The following is a 15,161-nucleotide window of genomic DNA, read 5'->3' on the forward strand; positions in this document are numbered from 1 at the left end:
TTTTGGAAGAGGTAATGGACGTCATCAAGGGTTAACCAAAATTTCAGCCCTCCTTGTCCACTGAGAGTTGCATGCTAGTTCAAATCATACATACATGCCTACAGTTCAGTTCATACTAAAATGTGGGTCCGTGTCAGTCTGCTGATCCCACATTCCATTCCAGTAGGTGTATACATTGTAGTCATATTATTAACATCGGCATAGATGTCTGTGTGTACCCTAGAAGACATGGATGGATGATGACATCTATGTCTCGAGGACCATAGTGGACCCCCCCAGCAGATTGGTGGATGCAGAAACTATAAATTTGCCTCAAGGGGTAAGGGGGCCCCCTGAGACTATGTATGACTTGGGGCCCAGATTCTTGTGCTGTGCCCCTGCTCATTATGGTGGATTGTGGATCGTGATCATTGTGGCAGCTGATCGTGGATCGTGATGTTGGATCATGACTGTGATGGTGGATGATGGATTGTGTGGCAGCCGATTATGGATTATGATTACAACTAGATTGCTTAGATAAACAATATGCCTACTCATATATACTATTATTGGCAATACCTTTATCAGTACAACTGCCATGACTGTTTCCTGCATCTCTGTCTGACTTTTTCATTTGTATGAATACTTTAAACATACATGATACACCTCTCCATTTATGTTAGACACTGTCTGTTCTCATGAATGTTGTAAATACTGTTATTTTGATCATGTGCTCTGCTACATGTGACATCTCTCACACTTCTCTCCGTGCGGGAGAGGGATCCCTCACCTGTGGCTCTCTCTGAGGTTTCTACGTTTTTTCTTATTTAGCTCTTGTTGATGGCTAAGTGCAGAGAGAGTCACAACTTGTTTAGCCCTATTAGGCAAATTGTGATTTGTGAATATGGGCTATGCTAATCTAATTTGATTGATTGACTGATTGATAAACGTTGGTCAAAATAACTACTATATTTAGTAACTAAATGTGAGTAAACATTAGTCATATTCAATTGAATGAACCCATTTAAATATTTTTACAGTGACAGGTACACCTGGGGATTTTTTTGTCATGTCGTGAGAAGACAGTGACGTCAGACGAAGGGGCGGGGACGCAGAGTGGAAAGTGTGCGTGTGTAGTGTCTGTGCGCACAGGTGATCTTCAGTCCCGCTGTGGATCCGGGGAATCATGGGGAAGCTCCAGCAGTTCGAGATCACCTTCGACAATAGCAAAGTGATGTACAGTCCGGGAGAGTCCATCACCGGGACCGTGAGCGTCAAAGTGGGCCAGTCGCTGCCCTGCAAAGGTACGAGTCCGCCAATTCAGCCTTTAATCCGCACTTCTGCGCACCAGGTGACAAAACGTCGCCGTCGCCAAACAAGGAAGTGATGGATTGAGTGAGGGATTCGTGGGGAGCCGTTTATAATGTGCTTGTAATGAGTCAAACAATCTATTGTTAGTTATCTGTCACAGCACTGTTTCATTAGGATGTCGCTATAATAGTCTGAACTCTGGGTACAGTGAGGTGTAAGTGCTAAGTGCTGCACAACAAGTAAACAAGTGGTTAAAGTACAGAAGGCAGTACATAAATAATGTAAAAATGATAATAAGGGAACTAAAGGACCGTTTATAGCCTGGCCCTCCGAGTACATTCAGGGATATGCCTTTCAAAAATACGGTATTAGCTGAGACTTAAAAGAAGACACCCTCATTTCCTCAGGCAATTCGTCCCAGAGCCTTGGGCCCCTGATGGCAAACGCCCTGTCGCCCCTTCAGTTTTCAGCCTGAGGAAGTGACAACATGCACTCGCCTGAACATTCCAAGCAGCGCAGGGGAAAATAGGGAATTCCGAGATCAGTGATATGTAGGGCCAGGTCATGAAGAGCCTATTGGTTCATTTCGTCTGTAGCCACAGTCCCAGTCACAGGGACGTAACCAGGACCGTTGGAGCCCAAGTCCCCCTGGGCCCCAGAAATATTTTAACACCCACCCCAGATGACTGAAAGTTTAAATATAAACAAAAATCTGTATTTAACCTAAATATTCTGTCAATTTAAACTTGAACATGAAGGTCTGTGCTGTCCCGAAGTGGCCCTGCTCAGACCTATTATCAACGTCCGTCCTGCGTGATCCAATCACAAGTGGACAGCCCGAACTTAAACACATTGATAGTGGACACATCTTTACAGTCGTTTTCAGCTTTGTGACATCTCACTGGTGTTTATCAGATCCCAATAGTAAATGTAGCATAAATGTCACCATACCACGGATATAAATATGCTTTACAGGTCTTTAACATGTTACAGTGCATCTTCTGGAGCCTCATTGGTATCAAAGCCTTTTTTCGCCTCAGTTATGAAGTAACACCTTCTCCTTGAGATTGATTTCTCTCTCTCTCTCTCTCTCTCTCTCTCTCTCTCTCTCTCTCTCTCTCTCTCTCTCTCTCTCTCTCTGAATGTGTGAGTTTCTGTTTGAATGCTTGCGGGGCCTCCAGTCTGTTTACATTCCTCTTCAGGTAGAGCTGGTCAGACTGTCAGCTTCACGGTGCGCCGCCCAGGAAACAAAGTCTCTCTGCACGCAACACTTTGAATCACTGATAGATTATGAAGTGGGTTAGGCCTCGAGATAACAGACATAATATCTGGGCAAATATTGACATTGCATTAAAAATCAAGTAGGTTTTAAGTCACTGCAGTTGACTTCGGACACAATGCATTTGCTAAGGTTACTTTAGGAATGTTGCAAAGTGGAATAGACTGTTCTGAGAAGTCTTTTGTTTTTATAGACTGAATCTAATTCTGTTTGATTAAAAATATACTGTAAGGCAAATTATACTGATATGTTGAGAATCATTCAACTACTGTTCGTGTCATTGTTTTGACACTGTGCCCTGTTGGTCTTATGTGATGCCAAGCTTTTACTGACGTTTTTTTGACCTCATTTACTTCTGCACCAAAAATGCATTGAGGACAGATTGTGGGTCAACCATCCAAATACAGTTGTTGTTCATTCACATACAACAACAATGTGAATGGAAATATGATACAGGAATAGTACTCACAGAGCACATAATAATAATAATAATAATAATAATAATAATAATAATAATAATAGCTTGAATTTATATACTGTATTTCAAGAGACCCAAGGGCACTTTACATGTATCAGTGGGGACAAAAAGAGAACAGAAAAGAAAGTAAAGCCCAACAGTCCCCTGAAATTCAATCAAGCTGCACCAAAATTCACACACTCATATTTATCAGTCCCCTTAATATGTCTGGTTATTTTCATCAAGACCCATGAATGATTCCCTGAGAAATCAAAGAATACATTTCCTGGATCCGCCCCCTAATCCAGATCCAAAACAGAATTGAATTTGTTCTCCCCAGACCATCCTTCCACCAGGTTTCGGGGGAATCCGGCCAGACGTTTTCTCCGCTATCCTGCTAACTAACAAACAGAGAAACAGATGAAAACATAGCTGTTCCAAACCAGTGAGGCAGCCGCAGCTAGCAGCCACTATCCAGTAAACACAGGAAATGTCCTCCTCAGTCCTCACGTTACTCAAGACCCCTGTGGATGGAGAGAAGATGAGACCAATCGAAAAGCAAGAAAAACCCAATAACACAGCTTCACTGATGGCTGCCATCGTCTACATTTGTTCTATCTTGTTGTCGTGGATGTGACCCTGAAGACTCTTGCCAACTGTAAATCAGGTTGAAATCACGTCAGGTGTAAAGGCTGTCTTTATTTACAGAGTGAAATTACCAAGGATACAAACAGTAACTATCCAATGCTCCTGCTTAGTCCCAGACACTTCTCCGATTTTCTGTCTTTAAACACCCAACAATCGTAGTTTATAGTTGATCTCTATTGTTGTTCGTTTGATCATAACCATTGAACCTCATTGAACATTATGTGAAATTCACAGCCCAGAAATCAGGGGACATGGTGTTGATGTTAACAACTGGATCATCAAGATTAATAGATCAACATTTTCTAATCCTCTCACCTCTATGGCAGAAACGTATAAAGAGATGTAGAAAACACAAAAGTACTTGCTCACACATCTTTTATTGAAAAAGCTGCTGAGTCATGATCGCAGTGTTTGGTTCCTTCGTCTGTCAGACCTGCTTTCGAAGAGCTTCTTCACTCTAAAGCTCAGTGATGATTTGAAGCGTCCTACTTTAATAAGTGTTTCCACTGATGGTGATTCACCCTCGACAGCTGGAAATATTCCAGCAGCTGTTATCTGATATGTCCTGGAAGTCATAGAGCTCTTACACAAGAGTTGTTATATTCTATCAATATAACTTCACAATATGGTCTGCTGGGTTAGATTCTGGCTGCAGTGTGGTTTTGAATGGGCAATGTGGATATAGAGGGTTTGTTGAAAGCTCACCTAACCAATGTGCAGTACTTTCTTCAGCATTACTGTAAGAGTGTGCGGTTTCATATAGTCTTGCTTCTCAGCTTCTGTGGGCTTCAGTGTAACTCACTTGTGCTTTTGTTACTTCCTCATAGAGAAGAAATGTCATAATACCTGTCTCATAACATCATGTGATAATGAGAAATATCTCATTCTGCAGTAACAACTGTGGCTAAAAACTGCACTGCCTTTGTCTTCTTACCTGCAGCCATCAAAGTGAACTGCAACGGTTTCTGTGGCATCACCACCAAAGTGAACGACACGGCGTGGACGTTGGAGGAGCAGTACTTCAACAGCACCGTCTCTGTCTCAGACAAAGGTGAGCGGCTGAGCCTCTGAGCAGAAAGCGGAGCCGAGCAGTTGGATGTGTCCTGCAGCTTGTATCGTACAGTTGACTCCATCAGCCCAGTCCAGTCTCGGATTAGAGACCTTCCCTGGCTTTGAATAGTTATGTGTTAGTCAGCCACAGGAAATACACAAATCAGGAACACAAGCCACACCCGGGAAAATGTAGACAGATTTTGCAACAAATATACATTTTTCATCTGTGCATCATGGGATAAAAATAGTGTAGTAAAAGAAATTGAACTGAAAGAGTGTGGATAGGCGATGCAGCCCTGAAGCATATCTGCCTGCTGAGTAACAGCAGAGCGATTGTTAGCGTTTACACTGATGAATGTTGTCTGTTCTTTCTCTCCCCCACACAGGAACACTGAAACAGGGAGAACACACTTTTCCCTTCAAGTTTCTCATACCAGGTAGGATTTGGAGATGATGAACACTTGTCATCACAAATTCTTTCCTGTGTGTGTGTGTGTGTGTGTGTGTGTGTGTGTGTGTGTGTGTGTGTGTGTGTGTGTGTGTGTGTGTGTGTGTGTGTGTGTGTGTGTGTGTGTGTGTGTGTGTGTGTGTGTGTGTGTGTGTGTGTGTGTGTTGCGCTCGCATTTCACTGCCTGACAGACATGCCCTGGCATGACGATGTTTACCCTAATTCTGTTGTGGTTCAGCAGCACTGATGATGATGGGACTTCTATCCCATCATTCACTTTGGCTTATGAGTTTTGTGTGAAACATTGGACTGATTCGCTTCGTTTGTAGGAACCAGTTATTTTACCGAGGTGAATTATCATTTAAATTGTCACAGTTAAAAGCTGCTATATTGAAAACGTGTGTAAAAATGAAAACCCATGACTTTGTGTGAAGTGAAAGAGGGTCGGTCAGAGAATGATGACCCACCCGTCAGTTCCTCTCAGGTGATTTATCAGGTGTAAAGCAGGACCCTGGATGAGTCCAGTCTGTTGACACTCAGAACGACTTCACACTAGGTATGTGTGTCCTTAGTGGTCATGGCAAGTGCAATGCAGAGCTTGGTGTGATTTGGACATGCAATTCATTGTGTTCAATATTAACGTGTGTGTGTGTGTGTGTGTGTGCGTGTGCGCGCACGCACACGGTTTATTGCGAATCCTTTTTTTCCCCACCACATTGGACTGACACAGACACAGTTGCAGTGTGTGCACAGAATCACTTCCTCCTCTGCAGTTTGTCTTCAAAGTGAATGCACAACGTTCGTTTTGTTGCCGCAATGCTCTATGTCGAGCTGGATTACAGTGAACTTGGATCAGAAGATTGTGTGGCCTGCTTAACAGACTTATAAAGGAGTCGACATGTTATGGTTGAAAAAACAACAGTTCAAACCGTAAACACTGCTGAGACCTGGACACCTGTCTGCCAGATGATCTCACAGGTTGTAAACAAACTTCCGCTATCTGAATGAGTGAAAACAAAGCCTTTGTTTGGGTCATAAATCCATCACCATTACCAGACTCACTTCCCGCTTCATTTCTGCCCTACCATGATAATGTGTGTACCATTCTTCATTACATCACAGTGAGGGTTATTACCCACATGTCAGGTGCAGCCATTTTTTGTTTCGCCGCCATTTTAGTGGTTTAGATGATCTGGATAAACAGTTTGTTTGTTTACAACCTGTCTGATCTTCTCATAGCTTTTGTTTTTTAACTCTTCCTTGTAGCAGTGATTCCAGCATGATCCCAGACCTCAGCAGTTTATTATCATAACTAAAAGAAATTGGGTAAAACTATGCACATAAGACCCAACTTGTTTCAAATTTGGGAAAAAAGCTGAAAATTAGTCTACTATTGAAGTTCATTGTAACTAGACGGGCGCTCTGAGAGCACACACCTCTACCAAGGCTAATGCTCTATCTCACCATGTCAGATTAATTATCTAAACTGTGGCAGACTGCTATGTTGTCCTGCAACAATTTCAAAATGAGCTTACATTTTTTTTTTTACGATTCTCATAATTACGTATGAGACTTTTAGGTTGGTGTTTTGCTTAATTGCTTTATTTTATAGCTGTGTGCAGAATAATTTGCAGCACTATTTGCCGTGTGCTCACTTGCATTGTCATAGCTTCACCTAGTTCTCTCTCTCACTCGAGACCTTCTGTTTCACTCTTTAGTCTGTTTACCAGTGAATCTGAATCTAAAGAGACTAAAAAATACATTCCTGGATCATCACATTTATTCAGATCTGCTCCAAAATTGAATGGGTTCTTCTCTGACCCATACCGCATCCTTCCACCAAGTCCAGTAGTTTTTCCTGCTAATAACAAACATGAAAACATAACTTCCTTGGCAGAAGTAAAATCTGACATGGTGTCACACTCTTGAACTTGAATGAAAGAATCTCCTCAAAAAACACATGTTCAGTTTGAGTAAAAGCTGTTGTCAGCATGTGTGCATCTTTGTTAGTCTAGAGATATGAACATTTTCTGATGGAAAGCCTCTGAAAGAAAGAGAAAATGATGGGTGCCACCACTGCTACTTATGACATGATGTGCACAGAATGATGTCAGCAGCTGTCAGTTTGTTCCACTTACACAAAGCACTGTCAGAGTATCACCAGGTGACATCAGCAACTTTTCCGATAGACTCTTAGGTAACAATAAGCGAGTATTGATTGTGGCCAACACCCGAGTTAATTATTCGAAGATAATGACATATGTGATTTTGAGATATTTTAGTCTTCATTTTTAATGCGTTGTTTAAAAAGAATCCTCCCAGAACTAAAATGTATTATCACAGGGTAAAGAGGCAGTTAATTCAGAATAAGTCTTATTTTATTAGATGATGTCGTGTATAACGGGTGAATAACTTGGGCACAGTTGCCCCTCCTGTCTACACGTTGTCATCATGGTTTATTCTGACGAGCTCACAGCAACTTGTGCTCAGCCTTTGTTCGATGGTTTAACCTGCTTTAATTTATTCTTCCAGGCAAAGCGTTCTCCATAATGAGAGGAGGAACTTCATAGAAACTCAAAACCAGCCCAACCGGTCTTTTTTACTGTTGTCATTCTAAATCTGTCATTTGAACCGTGTGTGAGCTTTCACCACTGGAGAGCATGCAGGTGTCTCAAGACACTCTGGAGTGTTGTTTTCATGTTTACATTAAAGATCGGGAGAAAAGCCAGTTTTGAAAGTCTATTTTTCTGACTGTTGAGCAATGTCATCTTGCCCTCCTGTGTGCAGTAAATCATTGATGTAACATGGTGAAAATATCTGCCACATTTCTGTTGCACAATTACCAAACCTCTTAGTAAGCTGTGGCCCAAAGTGCTGTCACCCTGTTCTGAAAACTGAAGTCTATTATTCTGTATTTACTGTTACTCTATGTGATCAATCTAATACTGATGTGTCTTCTTTCCCTCAGCCACTGCTCCAACATCCTTTGAAGGCAACTATGGCAAAATCATTTACAGAGTGAGGGCTTTTATTGAAACACCACGTTTTGCCAAGGACTACAACATTGAGAAGGCTTTCTACCTGCTCAGCCTCCTGAACCTGAATGAAGTGCCAGACATATGGGTGAGACATGATGGTGTTTGTGTGTGTGTGTGTGTGTGTAAAGTCGATCCTTAGATGATGGTCATTTTGGTCTTCAAGGTTCAAATCACATCTACAAATGTTGTTTCTGGTTAATTTAACCATTTTTAGATGTTAGTTTGTGTTGGAAGTGATTCTTGATAAACAGTTAATCTGTCTCCAGTGTGTATTGTCTGGTACATTTGGTTTCATCTCTCTGCAAAGACTTTATGGTACAAAACCTTGCAAGTAATTGTAGTGCAAATCACAAGTCGAAACAAGATCCTCCTGTCCTAAGTCAAATCCACTTCTTACCAATTTGGGAAGGTTTTCTTTGCATCCCCCTCGAGACAAAATGCTACTGTAAACAAGGGTCGTGTAGTGAGGGGAACAGTGAAACAAAGGCTCTGTTCAGACCTGGTATTGTCATCTGTCCTAAGCTATCTGATCGCATGTGGACAGGTCTTAGTCGACTGTTCACACCTGACATTACAATGCGTCCTGAATGTGTCTCCTGTGACTGTGATGGGATCTCACTTCACCGCTCTACATGCAAATAGACACGGATGTAATTTCTGTTCCCAAAGACCAAATCATTTTTTAAATATTGTTTTTACACGTTGTGATGACGCGAGCAAGAGGGAGAGAAAGAGTGGAGTCATGATGGGCTGAGTGAATCAATGTGCAACTTGACTTTGGAATAAGATTTCACCGATAAGGAAATATAGAAAAAATCATTATGTGGTGGTCAGTGTTGACATTTAGGTGGTGGCCATTAATAAATCAATGTGTGAGCACTGCCCCTCTCCACACAGGGAACCTGCTTATCTGAAGTGACGCAGCAGTTCACCTACATGCTGGTGAAAACGGGCACAGTCGTCCTGAAGGCCCAGACTGACATGAAGGGTTACACACCAGGCCAGATCATCCAGGTGACAGCCAAAATCCACAACCAGTCTGGGAAGAATACAGGCAACATGGCGGCCAGCCTGGTGCAGGTAAATCACTGTTCTGGCCAAACCTGTGAGGTGCAGGTTAGGTTCAGGCTCACAGACCAATGTCCACTGTATTCAATATCTTCCTCCAAATCTTAGTCATCTGCTAAATATCCCATTATAGGCTCTTTAAAGCTAAATGGTCTGTATCTATATATCGCTTTTCTAGTCTTGATGACCATACAAAGTGTTTTACAGTACATGTTTTGATATTGATGTATAATGTATGGTTTTTAATGATTTGAGTGGGTCATCCACTCACCAGAAGATCGGTGGTACAACCCCCGCCGCGTGTGAATAGGCCAAAAACCAAAGCAGGTGAATAAAAGCAGCCAATTGGAGCTGCAGAGATAATTGATATGAGCATATGGGGTTATCCATAGGAGATTCAGTGTTCTCAGATATTATTCTATAAATTTCAACATACTGTATCTCATGACAATACCAAATTCAACAATGTGTTGATCTGTTGCCTGGACATTTTTCAAATATTGTAAAATGTCTGTGATATTAACACCATTGCTGGTGTTAATAACACCATTAACCACCATTAACACCATTGCTGGTGTTAATATCACATTTATTACCACATTTGTTTAAAAAAAAAAAATCTACATTAATGATTTGATTGGCTCACAATGCCCCCTGGTGTTTCAAACTGTCTTGGACCTTTCATGGCCAATGCTTATGTAGAATCAACCGTTTGGGAAGTCTGCACGTCATGACTGACTTGTGCTGAATACTAAACCAATAAACCACCAACCATTGGGGGTCTGGGGGGTAGACAGGCGTGTCTCAGCGCCGCCTCCCAGCACTGCATTCTAAAGGCATTTTTTAGATTTCCAGAGGGAGACACTTAAGCCATAACTTGAGGGGAAGTTACACTTTGATTACCGCCACGACCACGACTTCCAATAAATGCTGTCCCTTTGTGTCTGCTGCATGTGCAACTGTTTACCAATAAAGTTCAATTTCAAGAGATCTTTATTGTCGCTGTACAGGTTCAATCAAATGTTGCCAATAGATACCTAATTGGGAAACTTACACAAATTGAGACTATAAGGTACAGGATAAAGTGTGAAATCCAAACTATACTCTTTTTTTTTTTCAGAGAGTGACCTATGAGACGAAGAGGCCCACCCATGATCTGAGAAACATAGCGGATGTGGAGGGAGGCGCCGTGAAGGCCGGCAAGGAGGTGGAGTGGAAGGAGCAGATCATCATTCCTCCTCTCCCACAGTCCTCGCTGGCAGGCTGTGATCTGATAAAGATTGAATATTACGTTAAAGTAAGATATGTTCTTATACCCTATTAGAAATAATTTTTGTGAAGGAGTTTGTCTAGCTTTTGATTACCAACCTGTCATTGGCCTCGATCATTCTATTTCAGTGCTGTACATGTGATGGAAAGTTTAGATTCTGACCAAATCCTTTTTCTGAAGAAGTCACAATAGCAATTAATTTAATGTGATCACATAATGTGAAGGCTCCAGTAGCATGGCATAAATATACAGCGTGGGTGCACTTCTGAAGAGGCGGGATTTCTCACAAGCGAGAATCCATTTCCAAGTTCCAGACCAAATTATTTGTTTGTGCTCGAACCAATAGAACCAATCGGTGTCCTGCCAGAGAGGAACTGGGAGCCACATGCATATCAGGTGTGACGTAAGCAGGACGCAACTGTTAGTTTACAACAAAGAGGCTTCTTTAACAGGTTAGCGATGTTGCTGCTGTAGCATCAGTCACAAATCAAAGAGCATTTCTTCATAGACGGGAGACAAGGAGCGAGCGACACTGGAGGTCTGGAAAAGATGATTTGATTTCCCTCGTCTTCTGACGGACTTCAGCAAACGTGATAGACTGTGATTGACAGATGGTTCATACAATCACCTGCCAATTATTTTTTTTAAGTGCCAGTATCCAACAAAGCCTTCCCAATGGCTTCCGTGGAACAAACCATTTGGTGCACCGGGTTAATCCTACAGGAAGGAATTACTTTAATAAATCAAAACGTTTTACACTCTGAAGTGGCCAATTTAAAGTAGTTGAGATGCTTTTCATGACAAATGTCTGATTAGTCTGCAATATTATTATTATTAATAATGATGATGATGGGGTTAGGGTTATTTTCTCCCCCTCATATCAATAAAGCAAAAAGGTTTAGAGAACCCCACCATTAATCAGACCATGGTGAATGGATATCCAGGAAAACCCTCCATATAAACCAATGAAATGAGTCTGGACTTAACATATTGTCATTCAGAAGTAGTTGGACTTGCACCAGAATTTTTTAATACATGAGAAAAGGCCTTTGATGATTGACTGAGAAGAAAGGGTCAGTTATTGTTTGACTTCAAATGAAAAGTATGAAAATCTATCCACAATGGATGCAGCCTGTCAGAAAAGAGGGAACATTCTGCTTCCATCATGTTTACGGCCTTTTCACTCAACACGGTTTCCAGCAGTGCCAACCAGGCACCAGCTGCAAAATATCCCCAGGGAAGGCTCTCTGCTATTTAACAGATCGATGAAGTTACAGTGCCCATGCCTGAAAAGGGCTTAGATTTAACATTCTGTAGGTTATAGTCAAATCAGTGCGCAGCGGGAATTTATTGTTTTAGTGGAGCACTGTCCATGTTGGCTGCACTAAATGATACCATGTGTAGAATTTTAGATTCTGAAGATAGAATCTACTAGAAAGCCATTCAAAGTGTGGTACAAAGTCTGTATTACTTCAGGAAATGTAACAAACATTCTCTTTTGCTCTACTTTTAACAGGTCAGTCTAAAATCTCCAGACGTCATGCTGACACTACCCATCCACATCGGGAACGTCTCACTTGACAAAAAACTGCACCCTTCCAAAAAAGCAGCACATTCTTCCTCTGATGCAGCTGAGGTTACACCCGGGGGGGCCAACTCTGACAGCTCCACCTCTGCCACCACTCTCACACTGCCCCCTCGTCCTGCCCCAAAACCTGCTCCCCGTCCCACCCCTCGCCCCAGGGTGTCGTCCCATAATTCCCCCAGTGCTCCTCCAGCTGACTATCGCCTTGGAGCAGAGGGTGGGGCTCCAGTGAACGATGGCTTCCCCAACAAGCGCCAGTCTCAGCTGGTGTCACCCAATGCTTTCAGCTATGCCCCCGGGCTGTTTTTCCCCCAGAACCAGCCACCCAGTGGGCCTGGCACTGCAGCCAGTGGCTCCACAGGGGCCACAGCACCTTACCCAACTGAGCACGCTGCTAGCTCAGCACCAACAGCCCTCATCCTGCCTCCAGAGTATGACACCTCAGCTTATCCTCAAGGTAAGTTAGCACATTTTTTTTTACTGTCAAGGCCGTGCTAACAATGCTCGGTGGGGTTTGACTCCATATAGCAAGACCATTAACTGTGTCATCTCCTACTCTACCCTGTGTTTCCTGTATCTCTCTATTGTCATTATCTAAAGCTGCTTTCAGACATCTACTGAACTCCGCAGATCATCTGGAGAAACTCGGAGGTGTATGTGTGAACGCAAATGTCCAAGTCAGAGCCTCCAGAGTTTCTGAGGACGTTCTCCAACTGGCCCCCTAAAGTCTGCAGAATGTCCGGAGCAGTTGATGTGAGAACACAGCATTAGATTCTATGCAGGATTCACCGCGAGCGAGTTACAAGTTAATGACACTTGTAACTTGCTACAGACTTAAAAATGAAACAAATAAAAGGAAAACGAATATCTGTGGATGAAAAAGAGCTGTACGTCACACGCGGAGAAGACACCGACAAAGATGTCAAGAGAGCTAATGGTGATAAGAGCTGACGTCGGTGTCTATGTGATGTAATAAGGCCTCTGCTCACCTGAATCCTGCGGAGAATTTGTTGCTGTTGTGCTTAAATAAAGGCATCTCACTCACATACTGACAGGATGATCAACCGTGGATGAGGTTCAGCAAATGAATGTGATCAGGCTGCACAGCAGCTAGCTGTATTGCTTGTTGAAACATGAAGGGAGGGTTAGGTGAGTTGTGGCTGTTAAAGCATTTGTTTTGGTTTGTAAAGCTGATGCTAGTGCGACATCTAGTGGCACTGAATATTGTGTATATATAACCTTTCGATGTTTGATCCACGAATATTTCTGTCAACGTGCTGAAAGGTCCTTGTGCAAGACTTCACGCCACCACCTACATCTGCAGTTTTAACCATTGAATCCGACAGCGTACGTCCCTGTGCGCGGTCGCTAACTGGCAGAATTTATAGTCACAGGAAGGGAATTCATTATGATTGGACGCAGAATGAGTGAAGGCACCTCAACACAGACGCAGGATTAAAATGGGAATGTGTTTTTCATGTCATGGCGCCTTTAAAGTTGTTACTAATCAGGCTCCCCTGGCTGTGGTTGTCCAGTGGCTTCCTGACGATGGAAAGTGTGATATATAAGTGAGGTCTTTTGTGCTGACCAGCTGGTTTCATGTGTCTGTCTGTTACAGAGGCTCCACCATCTTATGATGAGAGCTGCAACACATGAAGTGGATGAAGACTGAAGACGCTCCAACCAGGAGGATCATTAATTCACTATAATTCACTACAATATCAAACAAAATGTCCAACTGAAACTGCAGTTCCTCTGGTTTTGGAAATCATGGCATCATCATGCAGAGTCCAGTCATGGTAAAACGTTAGAACTCACTTGGACCAAATAATTACCAGACACAGAGCGAACATATTGTAACCTGGTGTGATTACTTTTACAACTATTTAACCCCCAGATTTTGTGTAAGTTTCAAATGTTTCTAAATGTACAAGAATCAGCATTTTGAATTGAAGTGAATGGACCTCAGGCCCTGCTGCCCAGTGAACAAGTAGCTTAATATAACCTAATGGGGGTTGTCCTCTCCACAGCCAATCAACACTGTCTTTTTTTTTTTTTTTAATCTATTTTTTGCTTTTGTTTGTTTTAAGCACTTTGAATGAGAGGAAAGAGAAGAGGAATCTGCAGAATTATATTTTCTGTTCTTTTTACTGAAACCGGAGTCGAGCTTTTAATTGTGGGTCCCTTAGCAGTAGATGACGTCTGTGATGTCGGGTTTGAAAGTTTCATGTCGGAACATTGGTACAAAACAATTCATCTAGTATTTAGTTTTATACTCTTCAAAGGCTAACAGGTGAAATCATCTCCATTTGTTGAATATTTAAGTCTAGATGAAAGATGTAGTTTGCCAAGATCCTTTTTTATTTGCTTTTAATCAGGAGTTTTCAAATTTATGACACACAATTCAGATGTTGTTGTTGCAAGTTGTCTATACTTAGATTTCTAAGGATATAGCGTAGGATCCAACTCAACCTCTACAGATATCTGACATTTTTGATCATTTGTTACTTTCATGTCCTTGAACTATGTTATAATGACGTTGTATATTTTTCTCCTGCTGAATGTGTGTTGGCTCTATTCATGCAAGACATCCCTTGTGTGTCAGATTTTTTTTAATATTTGAATGATAATGCAGGATTACTGTGATTGGAGGTTTTACTTAGCTAATCTTGATGAAGTTCACAGCGTCTATTTCAATCAAAGTTTTGTGAAGTACGTTTTTGTAAGAATGTTTCAAGTTAAACCCTTTGGACATGCAGGAAAAACAACATTTATTTATTGCTCTCTGAATTCCAATAAATCTGTTAATACGAGTAGTGTCAAGCCGTTTCTTATTTCTCACTCTTGTAGTGTTTCTATTCTTATATCTGTATTAGTACCTCTACCAATGATTTTTTTTGTTTATTTCATTGCCATTTGTCTCTCTGTCAGCAGGATTACACAAAAACAACTGAATGGATTTCTTGAAGCTTTGTTTAGGGAAAGTGAACGGGAAGCAGTATGTGCAATTTAGTGCAGCTTGATT

General features: G+C 41.9%; 1 protein-coding gene across 4 annotated transcripts; it reads left to right on the top strand.

The window, feature by feature from the left end:
• The first annotated feature begins 1,096 nt into the window (after positions 1–1,096).
• On the top strand, positions 1,097–14,949 carry arrdc1a (arrestin domain containing 1a). 4 transcript variants are annotated; one of them, XR_004697589.2, is made up of 9 exons: positions 1,097–1,283; positions 4,615–4,725; positions 5,114–5,164; positions 8,144–8,298; positions 9,111–9,293; positions 10,402–10,578; positions 12,068–12,593; positions 12,767–13,285; positions 13,755–14,949. XR_004697589.2 is itself a non-coding variant. In XM_035166914.2 (9 exons), exons 1-8 carry the CDS (start codon positions 1,166–1,168, stop codon positions 12,859–12,861), a joined length of 1,416 nt encoding a protein of 471 aa, XP_035022805.2. In that variant the 5' UTR covers positions 1,097–1,165; the 3' UTR covers positions 12,862–12,889; positions 13,755–14,949. The 4 variants fall into 4 exon arrangements, 3 of the variants coding, with proteins under 3 accessions (XP_035022805.2, XP_035022804.2, XP_035022806.2); XM_035166914.2 differs by having other exon boundaries at positions 12,767–12,889; XM_035166913.2 differs by having other exon boundaries at positions 12,767–14,949.
• Positions 14,950–15,161: the final 212 nt, after the last annotated feature.

The sequence above is a fragment of the Hippoglossus stenolepis genome, chromosome 9 (assembly GCF_022539355.2).
Source record: "Hippoglossus stenolepis isolate QCI-W04-F060 chromosome 9, HSTE1.2, whole genome shotgun sequence".
Taxonomy (NCBI): domain Eukaryota; kingdom Metazoa; phylum Chordata; class Actinopteri; order Pleuronectiformes; family Pleuronectidae; genus Hippoglossus; species Hippoglossus stenolepis.

Coding starts and splice junctions, on each gene's coding strand:
- arrdc1a (XM_035166913.2), top strand. CDS start 1,166: ATGGGGAAGCTCCAGCAGTTCGAGATCACCTTCGACAATAGCAAAGTG. Junction 4,726..5,113: donor CGTCTCTGTCTCAGACAAAG/GTGAGCGGCTGA, acceptor TCCCCCACACAG/GAACACTGAAACAGGGAGAA. Junction 10,579..12,067: donor AGATTGAATATTACGTTAAA/GTAAGATATGTT, acceptor TACTTTTAACAG/GTCAGTCTAAAATCTCCAGA.